Raw genomic sequence first — 27,584 nt, forward strand, 5'->3', positions numbered from 1 at the left:
GTGTGTGGGGGGGGTTGTGTGGACACCCCAAGTTTTTTTTTTTGCAAGATGCTTCAAGAGAAATGGCTTGGGTCAGAGAGGCGTCCCTGTTTCGTCTTGTCGTGAAGAGGGAAGCTGTATGTCGAGCCTGTGATAGCTGCCATCCTGATGAGGCCGTGGACGTATGTGTCCGAGGTGGACGGTGCAGAGAGTGGCCACCCTTATCTGTGCACAGCTCTGCCTTGCCTTTCGCCGTTGCAGTCTGAGGGGGCGTCTCTCCGCGTACTGACCCCATCCAGCGCTTCGTGAGAGCCGGGCTTATCTGCAGAAGAGCCTGTGCCTTAACTTTAAATATCAAATCTTCGCTCTTAATCACCTGGCATGGAGACAGGCTCTGCTGCTCTCTGAGTAATGCCCTGTGGGTTTTATCTCAGTGCCGTTAGCTCCCAGCCAGAGCTCCGCTATGGGATAATTGGCCCAAATTGCACAATTTAGACACCGACTCTCTAATCGATAGTCATCTGGGGAGAACTGGCAGCTGTCAATGAAGAGGCAGGTGGAAAAATTAGCCTGATATGATCCAAAGAGCGTCTGGATAGAGATCACCGCAGAAAAAAAAATAGTGCATATCTTTTCACTTTTGATCTATGTACCTATACAGCTGGTTATTAAGTAGAAGTATTATTATAGTCTTGTTGATGAACACTGCTAATGCCACGGAGAAGACTGCTTAGCTGTATTCTTTTATAATTTGTGATAAATGGTATGGTAAAGGTATGGTATACGAGCACCGCAGTATTATCAGTATGTGCTGTATATGTCTATATCCGTATGTTGTGGGAAAGTTGTCTTCATGGGTGAGATGGATCCAAAATAGACCAGGTGCAGTGAGATGCTAGACTCCCTAGTCCATTCCTGTGTCAATCTTTTGATACAGCCATTAATCACTGTATGTTACTGTCTTAAACCTATTGATCAATGAAAGAGAAGGTTGGACACAAAAGCCGGACTGAAGTTCGGGTTAGACAGTCGTATTTGGCTATAACTGAAGTAGGCTGCGAAGGGAAAAAAAGTAAAGGTTTATTCCGGTGCTGAAAAGAGACTAAAAGAAACGCAATGTTTCGGCTGTGGAGCCTTCTTTGGGTGAAGGCTCTCCACTTGAACTATTACAGAAGTAAATTCAAAACTTAATCAATAAATAAAGCCTGTCCTGTCCAGTTATGGAGCTTCATTCCAACAAGCCCTTAGAAAGTTATTTTTCGACCAGTGTTTCGATCGCTGTAGTGAATCAGGTGGATGGCGAATTACAGCTCTCATTCAACATGCAACATTTAAAAATGTGCCACCAATTGAAAGCCGTTAGCCTGTGGTTGAGCTCATGTGGGGAAAAGTTGTGCAGCGATCCTGCGGGACCCGGGTTGAGAACTGCTCTGGGTCGCTCTGTGACCTCAAGGGAGGGAGAGGGGTGAGATGGGGTTGTCTGGAGTGGAGATAAAATACTAATTGATCTTCAGCAGATCTCGCTGTTCTATCTTTGGGGGGGGGGGGGAAGGAGACTCACTAAGAGCTGCCATACACCTGTGTTGAGCTCCAGTTGGCCCTCACTGACTGGCGCGTCGGTTCTGGATCGGGGGGTAGCGCAATATGTGGATATTATCTTGGGTGTCAAATTTGCAGTCCCTGCTCCTTCCGAGTTTTCGACTGGAGCGATCGGATGGTAAGATGGGTCTCTCCTCATCCTGGACGCTGTGCGAGTTCCCTGCGAGCCTGCCCTGTCGATTGAAGGTGAAGGCGACGAGGGGAGAGCAGCTGAGGCTGAGGAGCTCGTCTCTTCTTTTGCACCAGAACCGCTTGTGTTTCTCCCCCCCCCCTCGGAAATCGATGTGACACTTGGCGTTTGTCGGGGCGGCGTGGTGCTGCCAGCCGCCCGTCAGGACAGCGTGCCCAGCGAGGTGCGGATGGATTGATGTCGAACCGCGCTTGACGGCGCGAGTTCTGGCCCAAGGCCTCGGCTGTGGGCGCCGGTCGCTCCCCTCCTTCTTTTCAGAACCCGTTTAGAAACGTTAAGCCCGGAGTCTGCTTCTCTTCCTTCGGTTCTTCCCCTCACCTGCAGGTTCCTGCAGGTGAATTCCAGGCTCACACATTCGTTTCAGGTGTATGAGCCCCACGGCGTTCCTGTGAAGGAAAAGAAAAAGGTTCCTATGAGGAAATGCCGAAAGCAAGAAACGCACATCAATTCGCGGAGTATTTCTTAATAAATTATTTTTGTCACATCTTATATCTGAAGATTAGTTTTTTCTTTCTAAGCTCACCTCAGCATTTGCGACCAGGAATATTTTTATACGACGTTCCTTTAGACAGCGAAATGCCGCAGTACGTTAAAACTTCTTGCTCCGGAAAGAGAAAATGTGTTTAACAAAAAAATAGGCTTTGGCTTACTTTTCCTGAAGGATCTGCGTTTATAACACGACTCCACTTTCTCGGACTGCAGAACGCTCGATTTCCCCAGACCGGTTTTAAGCTCAACCTCCCGGATAGCCGAAGTAAGGGAAATAATTGAGGTGAATTATATATACAGTATAATATTTGAAATAGGAGAAGAAATCGCAGGGGTGCTTGGCATATTAATGATATATTAAGACAGCCATGCCACCCTGGTCGAAATTATTTTTGCTGATTGAAACTGCAGAGACATGTCGGTGTAGCAGGTGGTTGCCTGATCTTTAAGCGTGGAACAGAAAACGTTTACGTTGACTTTGACCTCCTGTGGGTTGACTGTTACTGTTAGCCAGTCATTGAAGAGCGAAGTCGTATCCGGAAAATAAAACGTCCAAAATGTCGGCGTGGCTTGAAAGAGTGGGGGGGGGGGGGATGTGGAACGGTCTTGTTAAAAGCCGACTCCCGCTGTCCAGGTTCGAGCGCAGATCCCTAAAGCACTGCTCCACGCTGGCGCCCTGCCCTTTCCAGCATGTTCGACCCGGTGGAAAAACTGCCGGAATAAGACCTGAAGCAAGGTCGCGAAATGGGTCGTTCAGTCCATTAACTCAACTTCAGATGAAAAGAGATCTGAGTGATGTCCTCCTGGAAGAGAGATGAAGGATATGGGCTGCTCTCATCGCTTTATTTAGTGAGGAGGAGGGGTTGGGGGTTAATAGTATTCTGTACCAGTGGAAATGATGAGCTGTATGGGCTCCCCTTGTTCGGAATGCTCCGTCTCCTGCTCTAACCTGCCTCTGTTGTGAGCCCAGCAGGCTCGCCGCAGCTCCACGCCTCTTCCCCGATCTCCCCATCAGTTTCCTTCCTGCGGGAAATGGCCGGCCCGTGTCACTCAGCCCCCCGACGGTCACGACCCGGAACTAGACCTCGGCTGAAGGAGGTTCCCCCCCGGAAGAACGATGGGGGATTTGGGGGGCCTGCAAGTATTTCAAAGCCCTGTGGGACACGTGCGCAAACTCCTCTTCCGAGACCACCCCACCACTTTATTCGATGGGTGGGGAGTTCCGAATATTTTGACCACTGGGTGTCTGAGGTTTTGCTTTGCCCACCTACACATTACTCAGTCCTGGTCCTCTTCTTCTCTCTTCTCACTGTCATTCCAACTTCCTCCTTAATTAATACTTAATGCTTGCCACTGATACTAATTACTAACAATTCCACAATTAGATGCCTTCGTTTAGATCTCCTAGGACTTTGCAGACATCAAGCTGATTGTAATGTTTTTGTCTCGTGTGACATGTCCAACAGGTTGAGAAATAAGCACTAAAACAGTGATTATGGAGTAATTAGTATATGCAGTTTGTAATGGAAGAAGGCTTCGGGAAATGGCTGGATGTGATCCCCGGATCAATTATGCGCTGAGCATCCAAACAAACAAGGCGGGCAAATTGTCCTCCTCTCGCCTGAAGCCTTTCTTGTATACGACTGCTCTAATTTATAATTTAGCTACAGAGAAAAACAAGCCGCGTCGGGTGTCGCGTGGGGCACGGTGAGGAAATTGTGCCCAAGCCCTTCAAAGCAAACATTACCCAGCAGTTTCTGCTTTTCCACTGGAATTAAATAACTGTGCAACTCCTGAACTTATCGCACCCTTGCAGGCTCCGACCCTCCAACTTCCCACATAGTCTTAACTCGCGCGTTTTAAGTGTACCAGCTGGTTTAAATGGAGTCATTGACTTCTTAATAGAAAGCACTTCTGTTGAGTTGTGGTACTAGACTCTTGATAAGATAACATTTTCCGTTTAAAACGCTGAGGGCTTTTAATGGGGAGATGTACTCGGAAATGCATTAATTAGTACTTAGTTTTAACCGGCTATCTAGTGGTAAGTGATAACTCCAAAGGCAGATCTGATACAGGGATACAAAAAAAAGCTATATTTTTCTTTTTGGTGCTTGCAAGCGCGCACGTTGTACAGCAAGGTGCCTTCTAATTGACACCAGTGCAGGCTAGAAGTTCGTTTAGCGGCGCTTCTTTACGTCGTAAAGCTGTACGCTGCTGCCTACAGAAATGTGGAGGGTGCGTCTTTCTGAATGAGCCATGTTGTGCTCCGAGGAAGAGGTGTTAAAGGGATTCACACCTTTGTGCTTTGTGCCGGCGCGGTCTGGGACAGGTTTCCCCACCCAATGGGCTGTTGATTCTCGCAAAAGGAAAAAGAGCCCCCCCCCCCCCCCCACATCCCGGGAGCCGCACTCGTCCGGCTGCGGCCGCCCTCTGGACGGATTTCGGCTTGTGGTGGAAGGCGGGCGTGGGCCGTGGAGGTTCGGGTGACTGCAACGCAGCATGGGGGGGTTCACACAGCGTGAAGTGCCTCATTAATGCACGTGCCCAGTTACAGCATGTCCAGTGAGGCAGGGGCTCGCAGCACGTGGGGTAACACAGGCCCTGCTTCTCTGCCCTTCTCCTTGTGCCTTGATGGGTGCCCGGCCTCAAAATGTGGTTCCATAGTGGACAGGGTTTCTGTTAGCTTAGGCAACTTAATGATTTTCTCAGTCATGAGTCTACATACTCTCTATACACTCCCCCCCAAGGCATTAAACTTTCAAAATGTACAACCCGTCCTAGGTGCGTACCTTTAGGCCTTCCCCGGGCTTGGAGAGCAGAAGCGTAATTAATCCAGTTCAGCAGCGGGGAGCAACCGGAAGCGAGGGAGGCAGTGTGGCCAGACAGTGCCTGCGAGACCCCTGACCCCCTTCGTCTGGGGGAGTCATCGGGGGGGGGGGGTCCTGGGCTGGGGATAAATCGGGGGGGCCCCTGCCTCTCATCGGTCCGACCCCGTTCGGTTTCGGTTAAACTGATCGCAAATCCCTGCTGCTTCCCCGCAGGGCCGTTGTTTTCCACCTTGGATTAATAACCGCCCGATGTCTTTCATGTGGAAATGGGGCATTAAATTTGTACGGGCTTGCTTTTCAGCCTTCTCATTACTGGCAGCCGGTTTTGTATTTATTAAATTTGATGTTATTGTGAGTACCGGAGGCAGGCCCTCGGTCCTCCTTGGAAGGTGCCGAGAAAAGGGAATGCTTTATGTGCAAGGGGGGGGTTGTGCTCGTTACAGGCTCATGATGGGGGTAAATAATAGATCTCGCGTCCAGAGCAGCGTCAGGACACATTGCGGCGTGTTACCTAGGCAGCCTGCTGGACTCCCGTACGTGACGTGCAGCTGTAAAACGGCTCTGCAACTTCTGAGTTCGCCCTCGGTTTCTCACTCGCGGAGCATCAGAGCTGCGAGGCTCAGCCAGGGGCTTTGCTAGCTAGACGCATGTAAGGGAGTCGATGTGAGCGACCTGCAACGCTCTCTCTCCCCGCCCCCCTCTTTTTGCAGGGTGTGCAAAACGGGTTGGGTTTGTCTCGGCAGCGGGCGGGCGAACGCCCCCACCCGCGTCGGAGCACATTTTGTCAGGGAAAGGAAGGTGGTGGGGGGGTGGGGTGGGGACTGAAACGTTCTGGCTTGATCTCCAATCTCTCGGCTGTAAGAGAAATGCTGAAACCAGGGCTTCCCAGGTACGGTCATGGGGGGGGGGGGTGGTCAGGCAAGTGTCCCTTGGATTGTAGGTCTGTCTGAACCCCCCCGCCAGCTTCGTACCTGTGCTGGATGGTAAGAGTGGGTCTGTTAAGGCTTAATGGAGGTAATTCAACCCCTCCGCTTCGGGTCCCGTGGTGCTGACAAAGGCCATGCAAAACTTGCTGGAGTGCTGCTCTCAAATATGAGACTTCAGAAGCCCTCAGTGGCAGTGCCAGGGCCGCCTCAGCGTTTCGTTCTGCGTGTGCACTCGGTCTCGTAATTAAGCCCTCAATTTAAAAGCAGTGATTAGCCTAGATTTATGAGCCATGTTAATTAGCTTTTGGGGCTTACGCAGGTGCAAACCACAGGTTGCCGCTTAGGGTTCTTAAATAACTTTCCGGGAAATACAAAGAGGTCTGACGCAGCTCATTTTGAATGGGCTTGGTTAGGTAATTGACAATTCTGGAGGGGATAATGGATCGGTAGACCAAAGCCTGAGGTCCAGCTCTTAGAAAAATGATTGACCTCTTTAGGAATAAGAAAAGTAGTAAAGGCAGTTTATGAAATTTTTTGTGGACGGGAATTTGCTGAATTTTTGTATCTTTTGCAGCTGATGGCCTTGACTCTTGTCACACAGTCTCAGTGCCTGTTCCCAGGGGGCCGTCTGTCTGAAAATAGACTGACACTACAATACAAGACAGTCCTGCGGAAGGGAGGAGGCAGGGGGAAAAGTCGCACATAAAAAAAAAAAACCCGATAACGGTAATAACACTGATGATAAGAATGAATTAAAAGAAAGATCCCACCTTAGCAGAATGAAAATAATCCGTGTGCACAATATCGGGTCAGAGAACTGGGATTAATTAGTCACACCTGATCTTAATTGCGTTTATGCTTGGAGCTGCAGGCGGTAATTAATTAAAAGCAAGTGCAGGCTCAGATGGCTGTGGCAGGGAGTTTCTTTATCTGGGACCCCAAGCAGAACGAGCGTGTTTGGTTTTATTTTTTTAAGAGGGATACAGTCGCATTAGGAGAACGGAGATTGGCGGCTTATGCCCCCTGACCCCACGGCCTCCAGCCCTTGAAGCTGCCCAGTTCTCGATAAAGGGTCTGGAAGGCCTGGGAGAGACCCAACAACCTCGTGAGGTCATCCGATGCGTCGAAATGCTCCACGGCAATCGAGTCCTGGATCAGCGTGGACTTGGGATACCGTGTTCTGGCTGGAAACATAAGCCTGAAGCCCTTGCTGTTGTTGCATGTGGTTAATTTTTTTTGGGTCAAATAAAAAAAACAATTGCTCAAGAGGTAGGGCAGCTGGCTCTTCAGAGCCGCTTTGGAGCAAATTTCTGCGCAGGCCCAGGCCGAAGTGCTGTCTGCCTTGACTTGTGGTTGTCTGTAACTTGGCTCCCCCGAGCTGCTTGATCGATTCACTGTTCTGCAGCTCGTGACGGGGGCTTCCAACGGCGGGGTGTTGCTTGTTGGGTTTAAGGTTTTTAATTTAAGTACAGTGGGGGAGGGGGGGAGTGTAGTCTTTGCGGGCATACACCTTCTGAGCTGGGGCACGCCAGCGCTTGCAATCTACAAACTGGCTTTGACGTTGCCCTCATGCCCGCATGGTGACTTTCATCCCCTCCAGACCGGTGTGTAGCGCTCGGCTTCTGGGGGCTGCTTTGTTGTTGTTGTTTTAAATTTAATTTTCGAAAGGCTCTGACGTCTTATGAATGACGGCGCTCGCCCAGATTGATACAGATGGTAGAGCTCGGCACTCCAGCCGTCTCGTAAACGCTGGTCACGGCGAATGACTTCGGCAGCCTTGCGACCGCGGAGACCTCGCTCCGCGGGTTGCTTCCTCCTTCTGAATGCCCGCAGCGTCTCGTCAGGACATTGCTTGCTGCAAGCCCGATAGGTACCACCGTAGCACCACTCTCTTGCGTTTCCTGCATATACTGCCGTGACGTTTTTCCGTTCTTCTGCGTGCCTGTACCCGCGTGGACTCTGAGCGGGCGTTGAGGCCCGGGCGTCTTCAGCACCACTGACGCGCAGCGCCCTGGGCCTGCCCTCTGAACCGAACGACTGAGCCCCTCCAGCTGTTTTCCGCGCAAGGTTTCTTAAGCTGTGCCACTCGGGTGTCAGGGCTGCTCTTTGCCTTTTGGGGGTAATGCCAGTTGTGTTGGTAGAATGGTCCAGTCATTCTACCCCCCCCCCCATTTCCACCCTCCAAAGGCTGAACAGCGTGCGGCGGGCCAGGTGGGGGAGTTGTGACTGTGTGGAATAAGGTGATAAATGAAAGAGCCCAAAGCTCAACAGCACTATTAAAACACGGCCAATTAGAAAAACAAACTCCTCTGGCACTGGCACGCTTTGCTGCTCCTTCCAGGTAATTGCGTTTTTTCTTTTCTTTCAGCTGACCCTCTTCCTCCTACGGGGCGCTTTGAAACTTTTTTACAAAAAATTCTGCATCGGATCTTTTTCTTCCAAATCGTAACATTTCCGTGTCTCGGTGTCCGACGGACTTGATAGCATAAGGAAAAATGTGATCGCGAGAGCGAAACGGGGTGAGCAACTAGAAACTCTCTCGTCTGGCCTCACCTCTTTGACCAGCTGGGCTTCTGGGGTCTCTCACAGGGGGCATCAGCCCCCGTCTTGGGGAGGCTGCAGTCCGGCCAGTCTTGTAGATCACCCCTAAATCATCAGTGACTGAAGACGGGAATCATTTCTAAGCTATTGAACAGTTAAGCGAGTAGTGTGTTAATGTGTTCAGTCTGGTACCGGAGGGCTTATTTTTATTCCGGCTGATTGCTTAATTTGCCATCATTGATCGCGGTGAAATTGTTCCAGACCTTCAGAAACAGTCAGTTAAAGAGCGACTTGTTCACTCTGCTGGACAGGGGCTCTGTGGGAGCTGGGTTTGAGACCCCTGATCCAGATCGAGATCAGTCTGTAAGGCACAAGACCAGAGACAGTGGAGGTCTTGTCCGTTTCAAATCACTTGTTAGTTCTGGAGTTCGGGAGCACAGTCTTGGGTTAAATGACCTTTTTTTAATCCTGAACCTAAAGGACAAGGAGAGATGAGCTCATTAGTTTGTCATGCCCATGCCTTTCCGAGCGCCTTATTGAGGGAGTGTCTTACAACGGGCACCACCCATGGTGCTGTCCTTTCTGGTTTCCTGTAGTTGTCGCTTTCAGCCGGGTTCGCCCGTTGCATTGGCCAGGTTGACAAAAGGGTGAAAAATCTGACTGCAGCAGCACTTGGTGTTCAGTGGGAGGAGCAGCGCGTCAGCAAGCCCCACGCTAAGCAGCCCAATCACCCTGCAGCTATCCCTACCCTACCCTGTCATCCCCAGCTGTCCGGCTGTGTCCGGCCGTATCTCCCTGCAGCTCCCTGCTGGCTGCTCCACTGGAGACTCAGCAGGTGGGAGCCTGGCCAGTACCTGGAGGGGGAGACTCCTGGGAAAGCTGAGGCTGCTGCTGCTGGAAGAGGTGTGAGTAGGTGGGGCCAGTATGGGGCGCTCACCCTGCGGTCTGTGTGGGTCCTGATGCCCCAGTATAGTGACGGGGGACACTACACTGTAAAAAAGGCATCGTCTTAAAACCGAGGTCCTGACTCTCTGTGCTCATTAAAAATCCCAGGGCGTCTCTCGAGAAGAGTAGGGGTGTTACCCCGGTGTCCTGGCCAGATTCCCCCCCTGGCCTTTACCCATCATGGCCTCCTAATAACCCCCCTCTCTGAACTGGCTCCATCACTTTGCTCTCCTCCCCACTGAGAGCTGGGGTATGGGGAGCGGACTGGCGCCTCATCCAGGTGGGGGTACACACTGCTGGGGGTGGAGGGGACACCCGTGACTCGTACGGAGCTCTGAGTGGGGGTGTCCAGGAAAGAGCTCTAGAAGTGTCAGGGATTAGTAGCAGTAGATAAGAAAGGAAGACGATCCCATGTGGGTCCGGGCTGGGCGGGCAGTTTTCACCTGGGTGCCGACAAAAGAGGTCAGCCACCGATCCGCCTGCTTCTGCGTCGTGGGAGTGGGAAGGTCCGGATGCCCCTGACGGTCCAGTCTGTGTTAAAGACCGCGGGATAGCGAGCTGCGGCCGCCGTCGTCAGCTTTACTTCGTCTCTCAGTGAAGACTTGCGAACGAACGGCGCGCTGCTCGCGAGCGCAGATTAAAATGCCGCTTCGCGACACGGGTCGCCGCGTTTTCCCGTCTTTCCAGGACGAGACAAACGGATGAGTTTAATATCCTTCTAATGCCGTGCCGTGCCTGCGCTTAGTGCTAGATGAAGTTTTAAATAGCAGATGCGCCGCCTTCACGCCCAGTCACATCTTTCTGCGGATCCTGACTGCGCTGTCAGTGACAGAGCTGCGATGCGGTCTTCTTCATGTCTTGGAGGTTTTTAAATAAAGGCAAGGGAGAAAGGTATTGAAGAGTGCAGATGTTCAGGATGGGGGGGGGGCATTTTTTTTTTGGTGTTAAAACCGAATGAAGTAACTCAAATGAAGCATTTATCCACTGCGTTTTTTTTTTTATACAAGTACCTGCAGCTGGTAAAACTAGGAATGACTCAAAGTTGCTGCGCAGTGCAGTTCTTGTCATCTGTGCTTATTACTGTTTAACTGCTGTTGGTGTTTCTAGATCCGTCTATATATATATACAGTGTGAGTTTGTGTGTGTGTGTGGACAGTGCGAGTTTCACCTTTATTATAGCGAATATTGTTAGTTTGCATAGTCTCTGCAGGAGAGTATCGGCTCTTTGTCCATATAATGTAAATCCCCCCATCTCTTGATCCATTTATCAGTAGAGGGGTCCGGGGGAGCCAGAGGCTATCCCAGCGAGCAACGGGGTTCGAGACGGGTTACACCCTGAGGAGACGCCAATCCGTTGCAGGAAACACGCCCAGGCACAAACACACACACACACACACACACACACTCACACTCACACCAGGGCCATTTTCCCCAGAAGCCAATTAACCCCCCCCAGCCCCCAGCATGTCTTTGGACTGTGGGAGGAAACCAGAGCAGGCGGAGCACACCCACACGAACACGAGGAGAACAGGCAGGCTCCACACACATGCTGTGGCACCCCCCCAAACTGAACGCTTCAGAGCTCTAAGGCAGCGATGCTTAACACCGCTGCACTGCGTTGCCCTGTACCACATCTCAGGATTGTCAGATAAATACAGTGTTTGAGCGCATGTGTGCGCATGAGTTTTCCAGCATTTCCGACGACGGTGTGGCGGGTCGGGAGAAAGATGGCGGCCTGCCCTCGGGAGCCTTTGTTGAGAAAGCTTTTGCCAGACGCACCTTTTGAGCTCCTGCTGTGTGCATAACAAAGTGCAAGACTTCTCAGCACGCTCCGCAGGAATGCGAGGGCGCCTGTGCTCTTGTCTTCGCGCTGCCTGTTCTCCCATCACGCCATGTGATGTGTCGTGACTGTTCTACCGGAGTGTGACACCTTGGGACTCCTGACTTCACACTGCAGGTCTGAGCAGCTTCGATGCTGCAAGAGCTGCTCTTCTTAACCCACTGTGTCTCCGTCCCCCACTGTTGCATTAGAGCCATTTGTTTCTGGCAGGAAGTATGAAATCGTTAACCTCCCTGACTTCCGCGCTGTGACTCGGGAGAGCGTCGGGGGGGGTTAACGGAGCCGGTCGCCGATTTCTCTGCAATTAGATTGTGCGTCTCCAGAAATGCTGTTTTATGAGGATGCGTGGAGACGCCGATGCCCTTTAGTTCACCCTTTCCGCTGTTCGTCTGCCGAAAAAGCACAGTAGCTGAGCTACGTTTGCGTGGTGCGCGTTGCGCAGGCGCTTCTGAGCCCGTTCATTTAGCGCCAACCTTTTTGTTTGCATGGCAGGTGTCAAAACAGGGGATCAGTCGGGCGCATGCATAACCGGGGGGAGACAGACAGAATCTCCTCTAAATTCATTATGCGAGGATGATTTTGGTTCTGTGAAGCACTTGCTTTAATGCTCAACGGGGGGGAGATTTGTCCTGTCGGTGATTTATGAAATGCCTGCAGAGCGGAAATGTCATAGAAGCAGTTTTCCAGGAATCCCATTATCTGAAAGGAATAGATTTTTTATTATTTTTTTTTTTCCCCGACGACCTCTGGTTGAGTCATTCTGGGCGACAGGGTAGGGATTATACTTGGGTGGTAATTGAGTACGCAGCCGAGTGCGAGAGCCTCATCTCGTCTCATGACTCCGCTGTTCACATCGGGAACTTGTGAACAGAGAAGATAAAATTGGCCTCTCTGATAGCGCAAGACCGATCTGGTTTTACTGACTTTCACTCTCTCGCTGGGGTCTGCAGTAAAGGAGGGCCGTTCTTCGGCTGAGAGGCCGCGGCGATTTGTGGCGCTCATCCTGATCCGCAGAGTGTTTTCAAGAACAGTCCTGACAAGGCTGTGAGATTATTAAACTACCGACTTCTAGAGGAGCCAGATGCCGTATCGCCCTGCAGCTCCCCGCTGGCAGCCCCACTGGAGCTCAGCAGGGGTGAGCCTGGCCAGGACCTGGAGGGGAGACTCCTGGGAAAGCTAGGGCTGCTGCTGGAAGAGGTGTGAGTGGGACCAGTAGGGGGCGCTCACCCTTTGTTTTGTGTATATCCCAGCATAGTGACGGAGAGCAGGAATGGGGTTTTACTGGGTCAAGCTGCGGGCCATCACCACAATCCCTTGGCCCTGTTAGAAAGGGCAGGGCGACAGCTGTTAATCTGCCGTGTATGTGAACAACGCCAGGTGCTGAGTGGAAGAGCTGCAGGGTGGCACAGTGGGTTAGGCCTCTGGAGGAGGCTGCGGGTTCAAATCCCCATCCTGCTCTTAAGAGTCTCACATACCTCGATACGTTTTACCTTTTTACGTTTTACGTTTTAACGAGTGGCTTGACGAGGGCAGACAGTGGCAGCGCTACTTGTGAAATGAAATAGTTAAAGGAGCCAACCCCCAGCGCGCATAAAACTGTGAAAACAGTTCAAATCGATGCCGTTTTTATTTCAGTTACGCACCCTGGAACAAAAACCCAGCAGGTGTGTTGTCCTCAGGGATCAGGATTGGAGCCCCCCGCCCGAGAGCAAGGTGCTCGACTCGCAGATCTCCAGTCAAGTGCACGGCTGTCGAAACGGTGGCAAATTAAATTTGCTGTGGATAAAAGGCGCCTGCCGCATACAGTACTGAAAGAATATCTCAGATAGCGAACTCGGGCTGGTCCAGCGCTGGTGTAATGCACGTCTTGGTCTATCGTCCGACCAAAGCCTGTGCCACACCAGTGATGTGCCCGATCAGCATCTCTCGTTCTGCTCGGACCCCTGCACCGTAGCAGCCAGCAGCTGAGAGCGATCAGCAGAAAATCTCCCTCCTGTCCAACCGAGAAGCTCGCACAACAAAAACGCGATGAGGCTCATAGGGAAAATCGCAAGCTCCACTAAAAAAGTAAACGTTTTGCCCTTTTATAAATTCACATGCGCTCAAAGGGGCGCGCGGGCAGGGGAGATCACTGCAAACGTCTTCGCACTTCACAAGGGGTCTGCTCCTGTCTGAACGGTCTGCTCCTGCTGTCCCGTGCCCTTTAAACCGGCGCGCGTGGAGGTCCGGCGAGGTGGAAGTGCTTGTTCAAGGCGAGCTGTGGCCTGGACGCCGCTGTGCTGGGTCGATGCCAGGTTGTAAGGTCGTCCACCCACCCACCCACTGTGACCAGTTTCCCCCGAGCAGGCTAACACATCCAAAACGGCCCGGGAGGCGGCACGAGCCCACCAGGGTCCCCTCAGCTTTTGGCCAAACCTCATCCCTCCCTTTCTTCCCTCCTGGCTCCGGGAGGCTTTGAAACGATGCTGACGAGAGACAATCGCCCCCCCACCTTCCCGAGCACTGATTTTCCCCGTTGCTCCGCGGAGGTCGTGGCAGGGAGAGGAGGACTCCCTGTCAAGCCCAGTGCCGCGCAATCGATCTGCCGCTCCGGCCCGAAGCTGGATGCTGAGGTCAGCACCGACGAACGTTGCCGTGGAGCGTTTTTCGCTGCTCCATCAGAGGAGGGAGCCCCAGCTTTCAACCGAAGCGAGCGCTCGGCTCCACAGACACGTTCTCAGAGCCTGTATGGAAAATCTGAATGAGCTGAACTGCTTATATCCCCTCACCCCCCCCCACCAGAGGCTTGAGCATGCCCGGACTCGAAGGCAGTGTGTCTTCACTGCGCGTCCCTTTAAGGCCGGGAGGCGGGCGGGGAAGATTCCTCTCTCCACCTTTTCAATCTGCACAGCTCGGCTGAGGAAAGCGGCACCAGGCGAATTCAATTAAATGCTGATTTAAGAGCGTTCCTTCCTAAACGTGGCGGGGCCCGCCGGTTGCTTTTTTTTATATATTTTTATTATTTTTTTTCGAAAAGAGGGAGAGGGTGGAGGCAGTTGAAGTCTCTTATCTGAAGTCTGCAGCCCCTTCTCTCTCCCTCATTCTCTCTTTCCCTGCTCCACCTCCTCCTTACCAAAAAGGGGAAAAAAAATTACATCAGGCCGATGTGAGTGCATCTGCTGATTAGCAGTGATTTACAACAGTGGAGTGAGTGTATGCCTGCCTCCTGCTGTCCTTCTCTGCTTCACTTGCTCATGTTATATGGCACCTCAGGGAGAGGCACATGTATTTCCCTCTCCATTGAACCCCCCCCCCCCACACACACACACACCACCTCCGCCAAGCTCTCTCTGAATAAATGATGTCCTGAGTGCCCCGTGGAGCTAGGTAGAAACTTTTTTTTTCGTTCCTCCTCTTTTGAGATCTGGAGCGACTAGGCTTGTGCTTGTGGGATTGCTCCGTGTCCAGACCTCTCGCCTCCCTCCCTCTTTCGCTCCCTCGTTCCTTTTGCTGACTCTGCTGCCCCTCCTACTTGAAGGCTTAGCCAGGGGGGGGCGAGAGGATAACGTGCCTGGTGGGGAGGGGGGGGAGGCTGGATTGAGGCCTGCACCCAGCAACAACAGAGAAGCCACCATAGTCATGCAGCCAGTGCCCAGGTCTGACCTGATCATTGCAGTTGTCGTTGCTGACGGCATACTGTCTGTTGTCTAACCAGAACCTGCGTTACACCAGCGACGTGCCCGATCAGTCTCTCTCGTTATACTGGGTCTCCATGTGTCATAGCAGATAGACCTCCCGCAGCTGAGAGTGATGCGTAGAAAATCTTCCTCCTGTGCAACCAAGACGATCACACACACACACACACAAAAAAGGAGCAAGTCCATAGATCAAAATTCGCTTTGCAATTTTTGTGCATCTGCGCCTGTGGCCTGAAGGTTGCCGGTTCAAATCCCGCGGCCGGCAGAGGAATCCTACTCCGTGGGGGCCCCTGAGCCAGGCCCTTCACCCCAGCTGCTGCAGGGGCGCCGTACAATGGCTGACCCTGCGCTCTGACCCCCAGCTTCTCTCTCCCTGTCTGTGTGTCTCCTGGAGAGCCAGCTCAACAACGGGCTCTCGGGTCTCGGGTTTTTGAAGTGGTGGCCGTCGCCCCCGTCTCTCGTTGGGCCGCGTGGCGCGGCTGGAGACCCGTTTGGAGTGGCGCTAATTATGAGGGCGGCGGGGCTGGGAATAGAAAGCCAGCCGCCTCACCTTTTTTTTTTTATTATTATTGCACAAAGCTTCTTTTGTGATCGCAGCTCCGTGCTGGTGAGGATGAAGGTGTCTCGCTGGAGGCTGGGCTGTTGCTGCGCGGCGTTCTGCAGGTCTAGGAATAAATAGCGTTCGCGCTCAAACGCAGGGCTCTCAGACCCCCCCTCCCCCCCGCGCCACACACACATACACACACCCACCCCCACTCAGGGCACTGCCACGAATTGCAGACTTCGGGGCGCTGGTGGCTCCCCTCAAATTGAATATGCTGTTTTATGTAAACGACCAGTCCCTCCTCCCCCCCCCCCCCCCCCCCGAGTGTATTGTATCGGTCATGAAATGCACAAGCACAGACAAATCAACGTTTTCCAGAAGATTCAAGGCAACAAGAAGAATTGTCGTTCGAGGTCTTATTAAAATACCACATGCAGTAAACATCCCGTCCTTGGAGACTGTGCAGTGCAGTAATATGCAGGAGTTTCACACCTCCCTTTTTATAAACTTCGCCTTTTCTTCACGGATGCGTCACCATGTTTATGCTGCGAGCTCTAGTATTTGTTAATTAGCGACGCCGGATCCTGTTCTGGAGCCCTCCTGTTCTCTTGTAAGCAGTTTCCGTTATTTGGAAACGAAAATGTTCCAATCGACAGTGGACACCGGAGCGATTCCAGTTACACGGGCCTTTGACGTCGTCAGATTCTTGCTTTTACGCTGTTCCTAAATGCAGAGGAGCTGTTGCTGCTGTGAGCCGAGACGCAAAGGAAACAACCGGGTGGAGGCACTGGGATAGCAAACTCTACCCCCTGTGTGACACACTCGCTGTCAGCGACTGGACGATCGGCTTGGAAGTCACTTGCTGGAGCTGAAGGACACGAATGGAAACAGGACAGAAGTTCAGGGATACATCCTGGCGCTGTTGGGTTTGAATCGCTGCGCACTTGCCCCCCTGCATAGCGATACCCCCTGCTAACAGGCTGAAGCTCCAACGACTCACTCACCCCCCCCGGCAAGACCCACTGTTTGAAATGTGCCCCCAGACTGTGCAGGTGCTCGTTCACGCTTCCCGTGTCAAAACCGGACACAGGAAGTCACGCCCCTCCCATGCCTTCCCTCTGCCCCACACCCGGCGACACCCCCCTGCTTTTCTGGGCTGGTCTGTACCTAACCCCCCACCACCATCTGTTGCTTCAGAAATAATTGGGGGGGGGGGAGATGGGGTTCATCCGCCGCCCCTCGTGGCTGATGTGCAGGCGGGGAGCACGTGCAGTATTGCAATTGGGCTCACGGTGTGTTGAACAGCCGGGCGAGCAGAGTGGCGTAAGTCTGTTGCTTGGCGGTGCGTGCGTGCGTGCGTGCGTGCGTGCGTGCGTGCGTGCGTGCGTGCGTGCGTGCGTGCGTGCGAGTGCACGAGTGCACGAGTCAGGGGTTCTGCTGCGCACCAACTGCTTTAGGAGATCAGGGAAACGCGCGAGTCGAAACACTGGCGGTCTCCAGTTGTCCCGAGGAGGCATTTTTCTTAATGCATTCCAGTCCAGTCAAAAAAACAAAACAAAACAATGGAGAGAAAGTACAAGGACTCCTGCCCTTCCGTTTGACAGCTGTGTTGTGTTTGACAGTGTTTTTTTCGGGGTGGGTGGGGCGTAGGAGCGCTGGCTTGTACTCATGTCGAGCAGAGTCACGAGCGGGATGTCGCAGGCTTGGGCATCACCATCTAGTCGGGAGACAAACTGACAGCGGGAGACAAACTGACAGCGAGAGGCATGGCAAAGGGTTTTTAGCCCTGGCAGTTAAGGCACGGGAAGCGGAGTCACACTGTGTTTGTGTCGGGAGAAGAAGCGCCTATTAAGAGCAATTAGCTGAAGAGAGTCAAGGTTTTAGTCTTGCTGCTTTTTTTAAATTGGATGGGAAGATCGAAGAGGGGGGCGAAAATACTAAAGCTGCTGCATTAAAGCCAGTGCGGCCTTTATTTACACCTAAAGGGCCTAATTGAGTTTGAAAAACGGCGAAATTAAGCAAACAATCGCAGGCTGACGGGCTCTCTTATGCAGAGGATGGCCACTTAAATCCAGCCTGCGTGGGAGTTCAATGAGGGTCGCTGTTGACTCGCGTGCAGAAATGGAGAGAGTCCGATATCGGCACGCTCGGCTTTCAGAAATCGCAGCCTCCTAAGTGTCGATCTTTGGGTGGGGGTGGGGGGAGGGAAAGGAAAAAAAAAGTGCTCTAGCTTTAGGATAAGATGTAAATATAGTTCTGTAATCTGTTTTCTATTGATTGGGGTTGAACTTGAGCCGGGTTAAGAATAGGAGAATGGCCTCCACTTACTTCAATGAAATAGCCAGGTTCTTTACCGCAGGGCTTCTCGAGTATAAAGACGTGCGGGGAGTGAAATGAGCTCCTCACGCTCTCCCCTGAGGTGTATGACATGTCTACCGGGGGCAGGCTTCTTTAAAGGCCTTTGTTCAGTTTCAGACTTGCGATGAGCGATTTAGGAATGACCACACTATAATGTGAGGATGATTTAGGGTTGTGTGGGGCGATGTGAAGGGGGGAGTTCTGTGATAGACGGCCTTTTTTTCTTCCTTCACGTCATCATATCTCTTTCAGTAGAACCACTTATCCCGTCCTGACGAGCACTGGGCACAAGGAGAGGGTACATCCTGGACGGGACACCAGTCCACCTCAGGGTGCACAAAGACACACACGCACACCAGGGCCAGTTTTCCCAGAAGCCAGTTAACCCACCAGTATGTCTGTGGCAAGTGGGAGGAAACCAGAGCATCTGGACGAAACCCACGAAAACCCAGGGAGAACATGTAGACTCCACACAGACAGCACCCCAGGAACTGAGCCCAGGGCCCCCCAGTGCTGCAAGGCTGCCCTACTAACTCTGCACCGCTGTGCTGCCCATCTTTCTGTCTCCGACCTATATCGGCGCAAGAGAAGACCGAGCTCGTTTCGACAGTGTGGCGGCGTCTCTTTCTTGCCCTGCCTGTCTTTCAAGCTCGGAGTCAAAATCCACGATCTTAAGGTAAAAAAAAAACCTGGAATGATTCATGTGCTTTTACCTGCAAGCAACAAGATTAAAAAAAATAAATTAGCCGAGAGCGCTGCCCTAGTCAGCTTCATTATTTAGGTGCTTTGCTGTGCGGACACTGTAGCGTGAAATGCACTTAAAGGCTAAAACCAACTTTGATCTCTTTCTGCCAATAAGACATAATGTTGTAGCCCTAGGTTGTTTCAGCCCTTTATTTAATTTTCTTTGGAATGAGCCCAGTTGTCCTTATAGCTCTGAAGAACTTTTACGAGAGGAGTAAGTTGCAGGAATAAAAACAGCTTCAGGAATCAGTCGGCCAGCAGAAAGGCAGACATCCTCAATCAAGTACCGAATAGCGTCTGCTGATAGTCACTTGGTGGCAGCGTGAAGCAGTGGGCTCTCCTCACCGAAGAGTCGTGGGTTCAGATTTCAAAGACCTGTACTCCCGTGCATAGTGCTTCACTCAGCTCACCTCAGCAAACCTGTCTGTATGCATTGATCCACATTTTGATGTGTTCCGGACAGGAGAAATGAAATGGCATATTCACAGTGTATCTTAAATTGCAGGTTCTGCAGGTTAAGAACACTGTATCGTGTTTTGTTTTTCCCCGAAGCCATGATTCACAGTATAAGAGGTTACTATTACACCTGAAGTAGTCCTACCACGTGCACATGATCCTCAATTTGTCAGAATTCCAGGAAGTGAATTACTTTGCGAATAGCGTTGTGCAAGTAAGGAACAAGCTACCAGCCCATGCGGTTGAAACCGACATCCTGGTTTCTTTCAAGAAACGGCTGGATGAGGTCCTCAGGCCATGACAGGAGGCACTTCTTTACACAAAGGGTGGTGGGGGTGTGGAACAAGCTACGCAGCCAAGCCACAGCCTTTGCTTCCTTCAGAATTGACTTGAAATCTTGGATCAATGATCTCCTCAAAAGATGAGATGAGCCAAATGGCATCCTGGCATTTGTAGCCTTATGTTTCTAAAGCTCGGATGTGAAGTATTTTCTGCAGTTTACTGGGCCTGGTGAGTGTTTTGTTTAACGTTAAATTAAGAGGCAGAAGGGTGGGGCAAAAATACGGTCTTAACTCCTGGCAGGTGATGTGGGGTGGAGAGCTCTTTTTCGCGCAGGTTGCAAAAAAACATAACGATAGATTCAACGTGCATAACGATAAATTTGAACAATAAATTCAAGATGGGGAAGCCCTGAAGATGAAGAGCCTAGGTGAAAAAATCATGTGTTTACATTGACACACTCCCTCTTCTGGGTAATATGGGCAAACGGTAAAAATGCAAACGATGCTGGGGTATAGAGCTAAAAGAGTAGAATATCCCATCTCTCAAGGATGAGGTATTGAATTTCTTTAATGCAAATTGTATGGTCTTGTTCGCTGTGTTACAAGTAAGACATTGCTGCTCTTGAATCGGGCTGAAGGGAATCGACCTTTTCAGTATTCAGAAATGTCGGAGGCATTGACACTATCGATCCAGTGGGCTCGTTCAGATCGAGCGGTGAAACGCGGACCAGAGGACAGGGGTGGAGGCTACGTGGGAGTGCGTTTTAAAACCACGGACAGGGAGGGCTCCTATACGACGGGGCTTGTGGGAGCGTGGGACAAGCCCGTCGAAGCCCGCACCTTGACTTGATTCAAGAAGCATTTCAGTGAGATCCTGGGATCGGCTTACCACCCCAAGTCCGGGATGGACCAGATGGCCTCCCTCGCATTTTTTGCTCTTTGGTCACTGAGCTTAAAAGTTGTCCAGGACTAATCTGGTAAAGTTTCCCTATTTCTAAACCGTCATGATCAATGTGGTCTCTGGCGGTGCAACTGTTTAACAAACTATGGATTCCTTCCATAGGGCAAGCACCGAATAACTTTTTTTGTTGTTGTTGTGAAATGCGCCAGATCTGATAACTGGAAAGCCTGAAGAGACTGATCAATAGATCCCTTATTCACTTCTCTGGGCGTTTGTCTGGGCCTCCCTTCCCCCTACCACCTCCATCACTTTCTTTCCTGGACACACGCAGTTTTACAATCTGCTAACGACTGTCTCGTAATTCCCACCTTTTGTTTGTTCTCTGTGCTATCGATCCCTATCTGGGATTGATCTCTCCCTGCTTTATAGTTTCCGTTCTGTTTTTCTGCCTCCGCTGGCTTGTTTCGTGGGTGGGTGGGTGGGTGCGCGCGGGTGGGGTGCGCCGTTCTGCATAAATAAGCTAACCAAAGGGAAAATCGATTATAGTTAATTAAGAATGCCAACGATTTCCTTAACAGGGGCATGTTCTTTATCGGAATCCCCCAGACAGCCTCACTGGGGGGTGATAAACTATATTGAATTAGAACCGTCACTGGGGTTTGTACCGTATGTACTCCCCACGTTCAGGTGGGTTTTCTCCGGGTGGTCCGGATTCCTCCCGCAGTCCACAGGCACGCTGGTGGGTTAATCGGCTTCTGGGAAAACTGGCCCTGGTGTGTGAGTGTGTGTGTGTGTCCTGTGCTGGACTGGCGTCCCGTCCGGGGTGTAGCCCGCCTTGCGCCCGTTGCTTGCCAGGATAGTCTCCGGGTCCCCCCGCGACCCTGAATCGGATAAAGAGGTTGGAAAATGGATGGTCACCCTCACTCGTGACATCAGTGGGAGGGACTCGGGTCAGAAACGTCTCAGTTTGGAAGCCTCAGAGTTTTATTTCTTCAGCAACAAATGTGCGGTATAGATAAGGCACTTCACATTGTGCAACAGATGTTTGAAGGAATCCTACCGCGTGAAAGTGCGCAAGACTGAATGTGAAATGAGCCGGAACGAGTTCCGTGAGAAACAAGCGAACGATTTGCGAGAGCCCGCACGGCCTGTACTCATCAGAAAGTCCTCTAATGCTTTCTTATGACCTTGGGGTGTTAGTGCTGATCGATACATTTGTGCCTTCTTGCTTTGCACCAGGGCATGATTACGGGATCCTTAGGCTAGGATGAATCGTGGACAACGGGAATGAAAATGTAACCCTTTCTCTCCAGACTTGTTTTTGCAGTACGGTATTTCATAGAGAAGGGAATCACTAACTAATAAACTGACCTATAATCGCTCTGATTTTTCTTCCGACAGTCTATTCCCCCCGAAATACCTAAATGTTATTCTCGTCATGTTTTCGTTTTCCTGTGCAGCTTTCCGTTTTCGATCTTTTCCGCCTGCTTGAAATGACCAAACCCACCACGTTTCTGATCACGCCGTTCGATCTGGGCGTCTTTTGAATCTTCACCCCCCTCCTGCACAATCCCTTGATTCCAATCAACTGTGCAGAAATGTACCGACTGGGGGGGGGGGAAACCTTCTGTGACTTCTGAAACTTTATTTTTTGGGGTATCCCGCAGGCTGGCTAAATCTGTTCTTCCTCTCGCCGGCGAGTAACGCGGTTTAATTTGTTTTGTTTTTTTCGCAGGAGAGCTGTACATCGGAGGCGTCGGCAAGAGCATGTACAACAACCTGCCCAAGCTGATCGCGTCCCGGGACGGGTTCCAGGGCTGCCTGGCCTCGGTGGACCTGAATGGGAGACTGCCAGACCTGATTGCGGATGCCCTCCACAGGGTGGGGCAGGTGGAGAGGGGCTGTGAGGGTGAGTCGCCCGTGCTTGCTTCCTGTTAGTTTTTTTTTAACGGTGTGATGATTAGCCGACGTTCTCGGCGGCAACACTTGGCACAATGAGGCCCAAGGCCATCTTCCCCATTCGGAAGGATCCCCAGGCCTCAAATCCGTGGAAAACCAAGGGGGGAGCCACTGGGACTTTGCATTTCAGCCCAACTTTGTCCCTCTGCTGAGGAAGCACTTGGTAGAAGCATGGGATGGGACTGGGGCTGCAAATGTTTCAGAGCCTTTCAGAGGACTGTGCAGTGCATGCTGATCCTGATGCTCTTGCAGCCCGAAGAGGCCCAGCAGGATATTTGAGGGGGGTTCCTTATATGTTGGCCGGCAAGTGATGTGCAGCCTTACAGTGCTCAATTGATGAGTGGAGATGGCCGACATTAGCAGGAGCCCCAGAGCCTGGGTATGCAGTCAGTATTCTACTGCAATTCAATCAGTAACTGGCAAGCAGGACCACTGCAGTCATAAATCCCCCAGAGTTAAAGGGCTTAACTCTTTCTTATGCTACGTACATAGTCCCCAAACCCTAAAGCCCTTCCCATGCTGCATTGCACCTGACCTAACCATTGATTAGATTTGTTTTTTCATAGCAAGAGGAGATGGGAAGAGTACTTGATAGCGGGATAGTAACAGCTGGGAATCGTGTCTCGATCTTCTGCGAGGACATTAGCCGTTTACAGGCTCGCTTGCATTGTTTGGGAGGGAGTTCCACGTGCAGGGCAACTGATAATTCAGAGACCTGCCAGCCGCTGTTTTCAGCTGCATTCTGGGAAGGAACCGCAGCGAGTCCTGAGGGTGCAGGGCACAGGCTAGGGTGTGTGAGATCCATTCGGTCATTTTATCCGGAGCAGAAACGCTGCATTGCTTTCATATGGTGCCTTGATGTTTCAAGAAAACCTTTACTGATGGCAGCAGCGTCTTCTCTTCAACATCTGATTCTGAGAGCGTATGTTTCAACATGAAGGGTGCAGCAGCAAAGGCCTCCTGCTGGTATCTCTTAGCGCAGACGCGCTGCGTTATCTTGATTCAATGCGAGTGGAAAGTGATGCTCGAAGCTGTGAATGCCGTTTCCCCGAGGAATACTCCTGCAAATGAGATGTTTAATCTGAACATTATTTCTTCTAGAAAGCGTTATCGGCATCATAGACAAAAAAAACTTTTCAGGTTGGGAACGATCTCTGTACAAACTGAAAGTTGTAATCTGGGGAGTGTCAGCTATAAAAGCAGAGAACAGAGAGGAGGAGTACTGTGGAAAAACTGAGACAGAGAGAAACCAGGACAAAGCAAAGCATCCATGTTAGTCCTCCACAGTATTCGCTTTATCAGAAAGCGTGCAGGTTGTCACTGTACGGCCCTAGTTCTCAAAATACATTTAAAACTTCACCAGGTCGCCAGTGTGTTCCTGCCACACCAGTCTGAGGATCACCTCGGCCGTTTCAGCCTATTAAGAAATACACCCCACAGAAGTAAATTTGATTTCTTTTTAAAAAGACCGCAAATCAAGCAAAGCTGACTTATTGTTTCAAGATTTAAAAAAAAAAAACAACTTGTGATGTTTGGATGTCAAGTCAGCGCTTGGTAAGCGCTGATCATGCTGGTTTCAAAAGATGTACTGAACTTTCTAAAGACGCTTATCACTGTTCATGCATGTACTGTATGCTTTTAGAAGAATACAGTCAACAGAGCTTGAATATTGATTATGATGTTTTTGGCATCCGTTTGATTAGCTAGCTGGTTGTTCACGGTACACTCTTGGGTGAGTTTGGTTGTTGCACGCTCACTTCCCTGACCTCACGAGGGAGGAGAGAGTGGAATGGGTGCAGGTGAGGAGGTGATGTACAGTACTGTAGCCTGTCAAGTCTCAGTCCTGGTAAAACGCAGAGGAGCCAATGTGACCATCTTTATCAAGAGGGTATTGGCTTTTATGCCCTTGGTAAGTTGGAGGCTGAACTGAGGGTCACGGTTCTTCGTTTCTTGAGAATATTACAGTAACAATTTAGATTCCCTACTTGCCTGACCTGAGTAGCATTTGTGAGACGAGCTGGACTGATGAGTGACGTCTAGGGGTCGGAGGCCAGTGAACGTGCTTGTCCAGGGTGTGCGAGAGACAGGGGGCAGAGTCTGCCGCCGCCTGGCGCAAGGCAAGCTCATCTTCCAACAGTGCACTGCTGTGCTTCCAGAGGTGGGCTACTGGGGCTACACACGCTCCTGCTGCTTGCACTGTAGATCCCCCTGTCGACGAGCCCTGTATGTGAGACATGCTAATCAGCATTCTTTATGTACTCATGTCATGTCCAATCAAATGGCATTGCACCTGTTCCAGAAGGTCATTTCCACGATCGTTACTGTTCGCTGCAGACGGGAAGTGACCGATTTCCTTTGCTCGGTCTGTACGCAGTCTACACCAGCTACGCTGACTGCTGTCCCAGCAGCAGAGAGCTGTGCAGGTGTTGGAAGGCTCTGGTAAAAGTAAAGGAGGAAGAGGTTCCTTTTGAGGAGCAGCAACAACCAGGCTATAACTCGAGGTGAAAACGTAGGCAGAGAGTTTATTTTGATGTCTAAGGAAGCCCTTTCATCTCTCAAAATACAGGCGAGACGAAAGGGCTTCTCTGGAAAGCAAATGGTTTTCAATGCGTTTTACATGGTCAGATGCCATCATGTCATTTGCATTGAAAACACCTTAACAAAATACCTTATACAGGATGGCATAAACGTGTGCCCAGTTTGAAACTTTCTTGTCAGTTGCTAAACTCCCACCCCTAGGCGACCTCGAGGTAACGTTCGACAGATGGTTGTCTCGCTGCAGTCAGAAAGCACTGGCTTTTACCTCCTCTTAAACTGACCTGCAGACAACCATCATGTCTGACACCCTTATCAATATGTACAAAGAAAACAAGACAAACATCTGCAGAAACATCCTGCGGTTACTTCTGCTCCTGCATCTGTGATATTATAAAAGCAGTCTCATACTGCTTTGCCAGTCCTTCTTGTTGAAAGGCCTCTGCTGTGTCTTCCTCCCCCAGGCCCCAGTACGACCTGCACGGAGGACTCCTGCTACAATCAGGGCGTGTGTCTCCAGCAGTGGGAGGGCTTCTCCTGTGACTGCAGCATGACGTCGTACGGGGGATCCTTCTGCAGCGACCGTGAGTGATCCTGGGTTTCTCCTCTCTCTTTCGCTGGGCTCCGACCCAGAGCCGGCAGCCTGGCCGGCGGTGGAGGTTGAATGGGACTGTTGTTGCTGTAGCCCCGCCCCCTTCCCAGGTGGGCGTGTTGGAGTGTCTACATGTGCTTGCTACACTCCTGGCCACTTCCTGTCTGCCCTGCTGGTGTTGTCGCACCACGGTACTCCGAGGGCTCCTTTCACAGCTCTTCGGCGTTGCTGTCCGAAATGATCCTGCGGCGTCCTGATGGGATCGTTGGCGTATTTTTAATTTTTAAAAAATAGCGGGGTGCAGTCGCGTGCCGGGGTTTGCCGGTTTCCAGCATTGGCTAGGAGGAGCTGAGTGTTTGGTGGGGGAGAAGGGGGCCTGATTGCACAGGGAGCTGATAGTCGTCGTGTTTTTCCAGGGGTGAAACCGCTTGATCCATAAAAGCGAATAAAAGACATGGAATGCTGTGTGCCTTGAAGAATTGCCTTTTCTCTTCAGGGGAAGGGATTTCTTTTGGCCCTTTCCCCGAACACACCGATTAATCCACAGGAGCTCCTGGGGATGCTCTTCGCTTTTGAGGTGCGAGAATCGCCTCAGTCTTGGCGGACGCCCTTTCGGAAAACGGTGCCCGAGTAACCGCGTGATCGTTTTTTGGTGCGTCCCTGTTTCTCCCCGTCTCGCTGACGTTTTGGTCCTGCCCGAGACCTGTGCCGGACGGCCCAGCAGGGGGTTGGGACTGCCGTGCCTTCGGTGTTGGAGCGAGCAGGAGGCGAAAATGAGCTCCGACGCCGAGTCAGAAATCTGTGAGGCGGCCAAACCCACAGCCGTGGCGCCCCACACTGGAAATAAACCTGACCTAAGAGTGATGTGGTTTCTGGTTATTCGGTCTGAGGGGCTGCCTGCCTGGATCCTTATTTTCCGCCGCCCCGAGGTGGAACGTACCGCACCTGGGTTTAATGCTTGCTGGGCTTCAAAAGAAGTTCCTCGCGCCGGCAGTGCACCATCCCTCCGAGGCGAATCGGGAGAAAGTACAGTACATCCAGACAATCCCAAGTGACGGCTCGGCTGGCTGGCTTGTCCTCGTAGAACAAGTCATCGCCTCGGATGGGTGATATGTTGGTTTGTGTCCTACGCTTTTTCAGAATAAAAGTTGACAGTGATTTTTTTTATTGTTTCCTCTTAAAGCTTTCTAGCCCGGAAATCTCAAACCTTAGTCCAATCGTGCTTGTGGTTCACCCTAAATCCCCCGTTACTTAAAAGATGAGGAACACCTGTTGAATCAGTCGATGAAATCGAGCGTTAAATCAATTTTTACTGGTCCCCAGTGACCGAGGGAAATTCTGGCTTTTGTTCCAGCTGATTTTTTAAAACGTTATTAACTGGAAACGCCTCTACATGAGCCACAATCCATCGAGCAAAACGATGCAGCTCGAATGACTCCAGGCCTTTAAAAGCTGATGGTTAAAAGGCTGCCCGTCCCCATATGACCTGGCGGACAGGGGCCCCCTGGGACGAGGGTTCGAGACCCCCGATCGAGTCTGATCTCAGGCGCTAAGCCTGGCTGGGCCTGGCCAGGAATGGGGCAGGAGACCCCTGGGGAAGGCCAGGGCAGCGCTCTTCCCTCTGTCCCACACTTTTCAAGGCTCGTCTTTTGAGCTGGTGGACGGTAAACGGGGATCCCCCCCCCCCCTCCCCCGGCTGTTTGCGAAAGTAGAGATGTTAACCCTGGAGTCCTGGGTGAATTTCACTCTCGGCTTCTGTAGTTTTGCTGGAGCGGGAACGACCACCCTGGTAGGTAAGGGGGATCCCTTCCCATCCGTGAGGCACTTTGGGGGGAATTTGAGACGGAAAGACCTGTGGTGATACAGGGTCATGAAGCCGCTGACCCGAGTCCAGGCCTAGCTCAGCGAGAAAACCGGATGAGCCGACGTCCTGCAGAGTACCAGCCGTCCCAACTTGTCCTAGGTGCGTAGCCCATGCGAAAGACCTCCTCCTCCTTCTGCCATTTTGTTTTTCTCGTTTACTGTTTGCGGAAACTCCAGACCGGGTGGGTGGGGGGTGGGGGAACCGAGAAACCAAAAACAGAAGCTGCAGCGCTTCAACCACCCGGAGAGTTAACGTTTAAAATAAAAACCGTTCTTGGCGGCCCCCGAACGGGCTGCCGCTAGAGGCGAAAGACTGCCAGACACTGTGAAGCGCATG

General features: G+C 51.5%; 1 protein-coding gene across 11 annotated transcripts in view; it reads left to right on the top strand.

Annotated features, from left to right (window-relative positions):
• Positions 1-27,584, top strand: part of nrxn2b (neurexin 2b) — a 626,275-nt gene that overhangs the window by 332,438 nt on the left and 266,253 nt on the right. For all 11 annotated transcript variants that reach the window (XM_088608835.1, XM_088608836.1, XM_088608828.1 and 8 more), the window contains 2 exons: positions 22,034-22,207; positions 25,257-25,376. In XM_088608835.1, the coding sequence (XP_088464961.1) occupies positions 22,034-22,207; positions 25,257-25,376 (294 nt within the window). The remainder of the gene's footprint in view (positions 1-22,033; positions 22,208-25,256; positions 25,377-27,584) is intronic.

Source organism: Lepisosteus platostomus, chromosome 16, assembly GCF_059453375.1.
Source record: "Lepisosteus platostomus isolate fLepPlt1 chromosome 16, fLepPlt1.hap1, whole genome shotgun sequence".
Classification (NCBI taxonomy): Eukaryota; Metazoa; Chordata; class Actinopteri; order Semionotiformes; family Lepisosteidae; genus Lepisosteus; species Lepisosteus platostomus.